This window comes from Fragaria vesca, linkage group LG4 (assembly GCF_000184155.1).
Source record: "Fragaria vesca subsp. vesca linkage group LG4, FraVesHawaii_1.0, whole genome shotgun sequence".
Taxonomy (NCBI): Eukaryota; Viridiplantae; Streptophyta; class Magnoliopsida; order Rosales; family Rosaceae; genus Fragaria; species Fragaria vesca.
In genome coordinates, this window is record NC_020494.1 from 23,225,682 (window position 1) to 23,233,371 (window position 7,690).

Consider the following 7,690-nt stretch of genomic DNA (forward strand, 5'->3'; position numbering starts at 1 on the left):
CACTATTGTTTTTTGTTTTTTTTTAAGTATCAACGTCGGTATCTTCAAACACTTTACTTGATCGAGCTAGGTTATGGCCAAAAGATTAATCAGCACCGATGGATCATGTCAGAACGCTTCCTCCTCTTGGCCACCCAAGAATAAATTAGGATTTAACTTCAATTAACGTCGGCGGGATTCCAACATAAGTATGAGGGTTCCACACATAAACTATTACTAACTCGACCACATGCAAATGTTGTTAATAAAAGATCATCAGCACACATTGTGTACCTATACATATCATGTGGATGGTTAAGAGGTTAATATTAGTCGAGACTTTAACTTTCGCATATGGATAGTTATGAATGAGGCCGTGTACACAACTATTTCAGTTAATAACGTGTGATGAGTAAACCTTTGACATAGATTAGTAGCTTTAGGGCACAGTGAAGAGAATGTGCAATTTTTCATATTGGGCTTGTGCGCATGTGGCTGTGGAAACTAACATTAATTTTCTGAGATGAAATATTGATAAGTGAGTGTGTTGCTAATTTGCTATATCGAGTAATATATGAACTCTTTACCGGAAAACTCGAAAAAACTAAAAACAAAAAACAAACTGAAAAAAGGAACACTCCACGTGTCTACCTTGCACTTCACCGAGTACCGGATTTCAACTTTTCAAGAGCTCGATTACAACGGAACGGGCCCCACCCCCTTAAACCCTTTGCGCAACAACACGCCACCGCATCACGAGTCACTATAAAACCCCTGCTCCTATCAACGACCTCCCTTCCATTTACTTCACCAATTTTTTCATCACTCTCCACTGAAACTCTGAAATCCTGAACAAACAGACGAGTCCACTCCAAAAATGGACTCGTCATCTTCTTCCACCTCTTCAACCTCCGCTCTTAACCTAGCCATGGCCGCCTTGGTCGGCGCCTCCCTCATGGCCGTCTCCGCCTTCTACATCCACAAACGCAGCGTCGACCAAGTCATCGACCGCCTCATCGAGATCCGCCGCAAACCGCCGTCTCGCCTCCGCTCTCAAGACGCCGACGACAACGCCGACGAAGAAGAAGAAGAAGACGATTACGTCGAAGAAGACGAGCAGCAAGACCAGCGGCGAGGCTTCGGCTCTGACCGCGACGCCGTCACTGATAATCGCAAAACGGCGCCGTCCAGGTCGTTGGACGAGAAATCGATTCACTATTACAGAATCTCGTCCTCGCTGCCGAATGCGGATATGAGGAGCGGCGGTTTGATCGACGAGGACGCCAAGTTTGATCCTCTCTCCAATTATCGAGCTCCTCGGTTTTCTTCCTCGGCGGAACGGCTCAATTTCATCCCCTCCGGCCTTCCGCCGCTCCGAACTGGTCAAGCAAATGGTCTGTATAATCTGTTTATTGTTTTCTCGTTTCGATTTTATAGTTGCGTTTGGATTTTATAGAATTTTCACTTGTTTAATCTTTAATTTTCGATTTGTAGAGTCTCAGTCCTTGAATTCCACTACAAGGATGGCTACGTCTGTGTCTGTTGGTAGGTTGACGACGCCGAGATCTCACGCCGGACTAGTGGATGATTCCGACGAGGAAGGAACTGAGTATGCAAATGAAGATGATTGTCCTTTCAACTATGAGAATGGAGATGCAAATGACAATGTACGTGTGTCTCTGATACTAGCTCACTGTTCTCGCTAATTCATATGCATTGTGCTGATCAGAAAATGATCATTTTGCTTTGTTGTTTTTGTTTTTTTGTTTCAGTCAGTTTACCAAAATGAAGGTACAAATGCGAAGGGCTTTGAACGCAATGGTGCAAAATATCTGCTGTTCATATAGAATTCATCTATAGTTCTAAAAAAAAACGAATTCATCTCTAAAAAAGTTTACTGCTCTTTTGCTATCTTTACGTTTGAAGAAAAACACACTGTACACTGTAGAAAATCATCAGTACAATAATTGTCGGCATTTATGGCGGAAATAGTTTACTCTAATCTTCATGTTCAAAAGGTCAACGGTCATAGTTTACTATAAACTCGGTTGCCTTGCATGTTTAAATTTATAAGTTCAGAGTTTTATTGGAAGCAAAGCATTTAGAATCCGAATATTTTGCTAGTAGATGTATAGTGATTGTAAATTTGAGCTGTCAAACTCTGATGTAGTGATGTGTACAAGTAACAACTTCATGCAAGAGGTAGATGGAGCTACAGCACAGCTGGGGAGGAGTGACCCTTCTTTTGCAAGAATTCTTTTGCCACTAAGTGCACCAGTGAATGGTAATTTAATTTCCAACTATTAGTTACTTCTGCAGGTCTGTTTCTGCTTCAATGTTTCTTCCAAATTCCTGTTATATCTGCAGTTTTTACTTATTTTTCTTGTTACTCTTAAATCCATTTTGTTTGAAAGTTCTAGCATAGCTGATATTTACATGGTGAATGCTAGATGTTATGCTTCTGTGAATTTGATATCAATATGTTACTCATAACATTATACTATTGATGGCTAGAAATAAATTGAAGCATCTTTCTCTTTTTGTCAAAACAATGTTATTCAGAGTCAATAAGCAAAGAGGATGAAGAAGTACAAAGGATGATTCGAGATTGCTTGGATCTGCGTAAGAAGTACCTTTACAGGGAAAATGTTGTTCCATGGAGGGTAGCCAGGCCAGACTCATCAGAGAAGAAAAGCAACCCATTTCATTTTGAACCTGTTAAACCATCAGCTGTGAGTAATTCTCTGCTCATTTAAAATATGCCAAATTTGTGGGAATGAAGTTTTCAAGTGACTTGTTTTGTTTATTAGCTTTTGTTTAATTTATTCTGTCTTCCAAATCTATCATGCAGCACTGCTTTAGGATGGAAGACGGTGTCGTACATGTTTATGCACGCGAAAATGGTAGGAACTGAAACTTAATTTTGAAGTTGCTTCGGTTTTAGTTAATTTAATTAGAAAATAATGCTTATGAGAAACCATTGTTACCCTTGTAGAATCTGAAGAGTTGTACCCTGTTGCGAGTGCAACAACATTTTTCACTGATCTCCATTATCTTCTTAAAGTTGTGTCTATTGGAAATGTCCGCTCTGTATGCCATCATAGGTTAAGATTTCTTGACGAGGTTGGTTCAGTTAACTTTGCCTTATCTTTCAAATTTTCTGTTCTATTTGTGACATGTCTGGTTAATGTGCAGAAATACCGTGTACATCATTTATTAAATGAGGGGGAGGAGTTTTTAGCTCAGAAGAGTGCACCCCACCGTGATTTTTACAACATTAGAAAAGTTGATACACATGTGCATCACTCTGCTTGCATGAACCAGAAGCATCTTCTGAACTTTATCAAGTCAAAGCTTAAAAAAGAACCTGACGAGGTAGAAAACTATGTTCCTTTTAGTTTGTTTCAGTGAACATGATATGTTACGATTCAATCTTTTCATATCTCTGTGACTGTTGAAGTTTCTAACTACTAACTATGAGATTCAACTCGGATTGCTAGGTAGTCATATTCAGAGATGGAAAATATCTTACACTTAAGGAAGTTTTTAAGAGTTTGGACTTGACAGGGTAAATATTGCTCTTCCTGAAACTGTTTATCTATGAATAATTAAACCTCTCTCTCATGCACATTGATTTTTCTTTATTTTAGGTATGATCTGAATGTTGACTTATTGGATGTTCATGCGGATAAGACTACTTTTCATCGATTTGACAAGTTCAACCTAAAGTATAATCCGTGTGGCCAGAGCAGACTCAGAGAGATATTCTTGAAGCAAGACAATCTAATCCAAGGTATGATCATTTTGAAAGTTAAACTGTTAAGATCAGGATATCATACTTGTGCATATTCTTGTTGGGTCTTGGTTGATTTACCTTTGATAATCAATTGTTATCTTATATAGATTGAAGTGCATAGCATTTCAATCTCTTAAGCTGGACTTGTCTTGTAAAGTTAATGTTTTATTTATGTGTACAATTGCAGGACGATTTTTAGCAGAAGTAACAAAGGAAGTTTTGAAAGATCTCGAAGCCATGAAATACCAGGTTTTCCTCTTTAACATTTAATAGGAAGATTTTCTTGCATTGATCATTTATGCATGTCTGATAATGAATTTCTCGTTTTGCAGATGGCAGAGTACAGGATTTCAGTTTATGGGAGAAAACAAAGTGAGTGGGATCAACTGGCTAGTTGGTTTGTTAACAATGACATTTATAGCGAGAATGTAGTATGGTTAATACAGGTATATTAATGCTCTTTTATTTTGTTCTGGTAGCTGTTCTATTCTTGGTAGTCAATGTCTATCTTCATTGCTGAGATCTTCTATTTGTGACATTGTTGTTGTACTTGGGAGTTGGTTGGATTGGTGTAACATATTGCAAACAATTTTTTTTTTCCAGCATATAAAACCGGACCTTATTTAAGTATAATGTTTGAGTTTATATTGTATAAACACATTCCAGGAGAGGTAACAGTAAGGTTGTTTTATATTGTGCTTATATCATGTTAGACATCAGCCATAAATCTGTAGTTCTTTCTTTGTTACTCATGGATGGAATTGCATGATATTATGTTTTTTCTTTCATGATATATTGCAAGTGACTTTTTCCTTGAAATCATTGTCTTGCATAGTTTCATTAGCTCTTATGGTTTTAGTTTTGAATGACATTTGCAGCTACCACGGTTATACAATATCTACAAGAAGATGGGGATTGTTACCTCTTTCCAGAACATTTTAGATAATGTTTTCATTCCACTCTTTGAAGTCACGGTGGATCCAAATTCACATCCTCAATTACATTTGTTCCTGAAGCAGGTCAGCTAAACAATCTTATAGATCTCTATTACGTATTTGGTTGAGAGAATCATTTTAGATCCTGTAGATGCTTCTTATTATTATGAAGATGTGTTGGATTTTTGATGTCTTAACTTTTGCTAGTACAAAGTCCATAAGTACTGATGTGGTTTATAAAATTCTATACCGTATAGTCTAACATTAACATTCGTACAAACAGGTGGTGGGTTTTGACGTTGTAGACGATGAAAGTAGACCAGAAAGGCGTCCGACGAAACATATGCCAACACCATCTGAATGGACTAACGAATTCAATCCTGCATATTCTTACTATGCTTATTACTGCTATGCAAACTTGTACACTCTTAATAAGGTTTTTCCTTTTAGAGAATGCTCTTATTTCCACCCTTGTCAAAATACATCTATAGGTGATATAGAAAATGATTTTGTTCTTCTTTTCCCTTTATTTCAGCTTCGTGAGTCAAAAGGAATGACTACAATAAAATTCCGGCCGCACTGTGGAGAGGTTATTGTCTGCGACCTAAACTCGGTTATTACATTTAGATGATTTTTAAGATTGACAATTTTCATATATCCTATGCAGGCAGGTGATGTTGACCATTTGGCTGCGGGATTTCTTGTATGCCATAATATCTCACATGGTATCAATCTTCGGTACTCTCCAGTTCTGCAATACCTATATTACCTGGGGCAGGTTGATCCCTTTTGACTTTATTTTTATCTTTATGTAAGTTACCCCTTAAGTTTTCATGTTCTTTATATGCTATTGAACCTTTCCGACTTGTGCTTTATTGTTGACAAAATAATTATTAACCTCCTTTACAATGCAGGTGGGACTGCTTATGTCACCCTTGAGCAATAATTCTCTTTTCTTGGATTACAAGAAAAACCCGTTCCCTGTGTTCTTTCAACGCGGGCTAAATGTGTCGCTTTCAAGCGATGATCCTTTGCTAATTCATTTGACAAAAGAAGCGCTGGTGGAAGAATATAGCGTTGCAGCACAGGTTTGTCGATTCACGATTCTTGTAGCTTTATAGGTGCTGTTCATGGTTGGGTATCTTATCAAATCAAGTATGGTGCAGGTGTGGAAGCTCAGTGCTTGTGACCTCTGTGAGATTGCTAGAAATTCGGTATATCATTCTGGATTTTCACATGCAGCAAAGGTGGGAAACTTGTGGAAAGAAAATTCTTTAGTTTTCTTCCTAATAAAAATATGCATGATGCATCTTAAAGACTCATTGTTGAAATAAAATTGTCCAATTTCATATATGATCTTGAAATCTGTATGATCCAACTTTACCTCAAGGTAATTGATTGCATGATTCAACTCCTTGTTCGTGCAGACACATTGGCTTGGTAGCAAGTATTTCTTGAGAGGCCCTAAAGGAAATGATATCCAAAAGACAAACGTTCCCAATTTGAGGATTGCCTTTCGAGAAACGGCAAGTGTTTATGGTTTTTAAGCAGCTTTGAAAATGGTAACAGGGTGTCCCTCTTGTCCCGATTTTCTAATTGTGTGCTTGGTTTTGCAGACCTGGAAGGAGGAGATGCAGTATATCTACCACGGAGAAGCTGAGTTTCCAGAAGAAGTTGATCCATGAAGGCAGAGGGAAAGATGCTACTGTTTCCGGAAGAAGTTGATCCATGAAGGCAAAGGGAAAGATGCTACTGTTTCTGGACATGTTCTATAGACAAATAGAACTTGGAAGCTACTTATTCACCAAATCATATAGAAGTAGAAATGGCAACTTCAGCAGACATGTAGCCAGAGCAATGAGGGCAGAGGCACATGGCCAATTTTGTTCGCATCGACACACGGCTCGGTTTTCTTCACATCTCTGAATCCCTAAATTGTTTTAAGCTTATAATAATAGTTGGTCGAATATATATTTACGGGTCACGGAACTCTTTGAGTGGACAAATGCACATCCAGAAATTTAATTTGTTACAGAATGTTGGTCATCTTATCGTGTTAAATGCGTATTTCTCATCCAGTTGGCTTGTGTTTAACAAGTAGTAGTAAATGTTGTGCCTACATCCCTACAGCACAATTGAGCATCTGGAAGGTGTTCTCATCAAGCGCACGGTATCCTGGTGACAGCGAATGGGCAGAGAAGCGGGGGGACATCATCCGTAGTAGTATTACAAGTATCCAATATAAACTTGCACCAAATAAGATCACAGTGACTGTCAATGCTGCTAAAAGAATCCCACAGCAAAGCCAAGCGGTGATCGTCCTCCTTTCTGATCTGGAACAACTGTGGACTGAATAATCGGTAATCAATTGCTTCTGGTAATGGCTGGTAAGCATGAGGTATCACGGTTCCATCATTCGGGAGACCCTGAACCGGTTCCCCTAGCCATTGACGCTCTTTAAGATCAAAAACATATATTCCAGCAACCTCCTCTTCCCGCACCTTCACTTGAACCCAACTCCTTGCCGTTATCTTGGCTTCTTCGGGTTTAGATTTGCGTTTGGGACTTCTAGAGCCAAAAGAAAACAAGTAGCGATCCTCGTAGAGGACCACGCCAGGCAACCAATCACCCCAGAAGTTGTCATCAAGCACATCATTCTCGTCCCATTGCCTGCCTCCAAATCAAAAGTAAGCATAACGTTGACATTATTGACTCCACCTCCTTCGGTATAGACGCAGTGGCGGATCCAGCAATTGGCTCACCTGGGCTTAAGCCTAGGTGAGATTCTTTGAGGGAAAAAAAAAAATACTACTTCATGTATGGTTGGTGAGCTACCTCACTTCATATATAGCTTAAGGTGTTTTACCTAAGCATTCTCCTTTGATCGGTGAGCAAACTTCCTATCCTACGACAACCATTAACACTCTCACATCATAATCAAAAGTTTAAAACTAACTCCTACCTTGCCTGTGCACGTCTA

The 7,690-nt window shown here is 38.8% G+C and overlaps 1 protein-coding gene across 1 annotated transcript; it reads left to right on the forward strand.

Moving 5' to 3' along the window:
* Positions 1 to 777: 777 nt before the first annotated feature.
* Positions 778 to 6,768, forward strand: LOC101301583 (AMP deaminase-like). Its single transcript, XM_004298594.1, has 20 exons — positions 778 to 1,373; positions 1,474 to 1,646; positions 1,752 to 1,770; positions 2,150 to 2,263; positions 2,542 to 2,711; positions 2,831 to 2,882; positions 2,975 to 3,102; positions 3,175 to 3,354; positions 3,480 to 3,547; positions 3,630 to 3,772; positions 3,963 to 4,024; positions 4,108 to 4,221; positions 4,654 to 4,794; positions 4,994 to 5,146; positions 5,246 to 5,299; positions 5,378 to 5,488; positions 5,625 to 5,798; positions 5,877 to 5,957; positions 6,138 to 6,236; positions 6,327 to 6,768. The coding sequence occupies exons 1-20, from the start codon at positions 857 to 859 to the stop codon at positions 6,393 to 6,395; spliced, it is 2,622 nt and encodes an 873-aa protein (XP_004298642.1). The 5' UTR covers positions 778 to 856; the 3' UTR covers positions 6,396 to 6,768.
* Positions 6,769 to 7,690: the final 922 nt, after the last annotated feature.

Bases quoted from the DNA above. Each gene is read 5' to 3' on its own strand.
- LOC101301583 (XM_004298594.1), top strand. From the start codon at position 857: ATGGACTCGTCATCTTCTTCCACCTCTTCAACCTCCGCTCTTAACCTA. The intron at 2,712-2,830 runs GTGAGTAATTCT...TCTATCATGCAG, and splicing joins AACCTGTTAAACCATCAGCT to CACTGCTTTAGGATGGAAGA. The intron at 5,799-5,876 runs GTTTGTCGATTC...AGTATGGTGCAG, and splicing joins AATATAGCGTTGCAGCACAG to GTGTGGAAGCTCAGTGCTTG.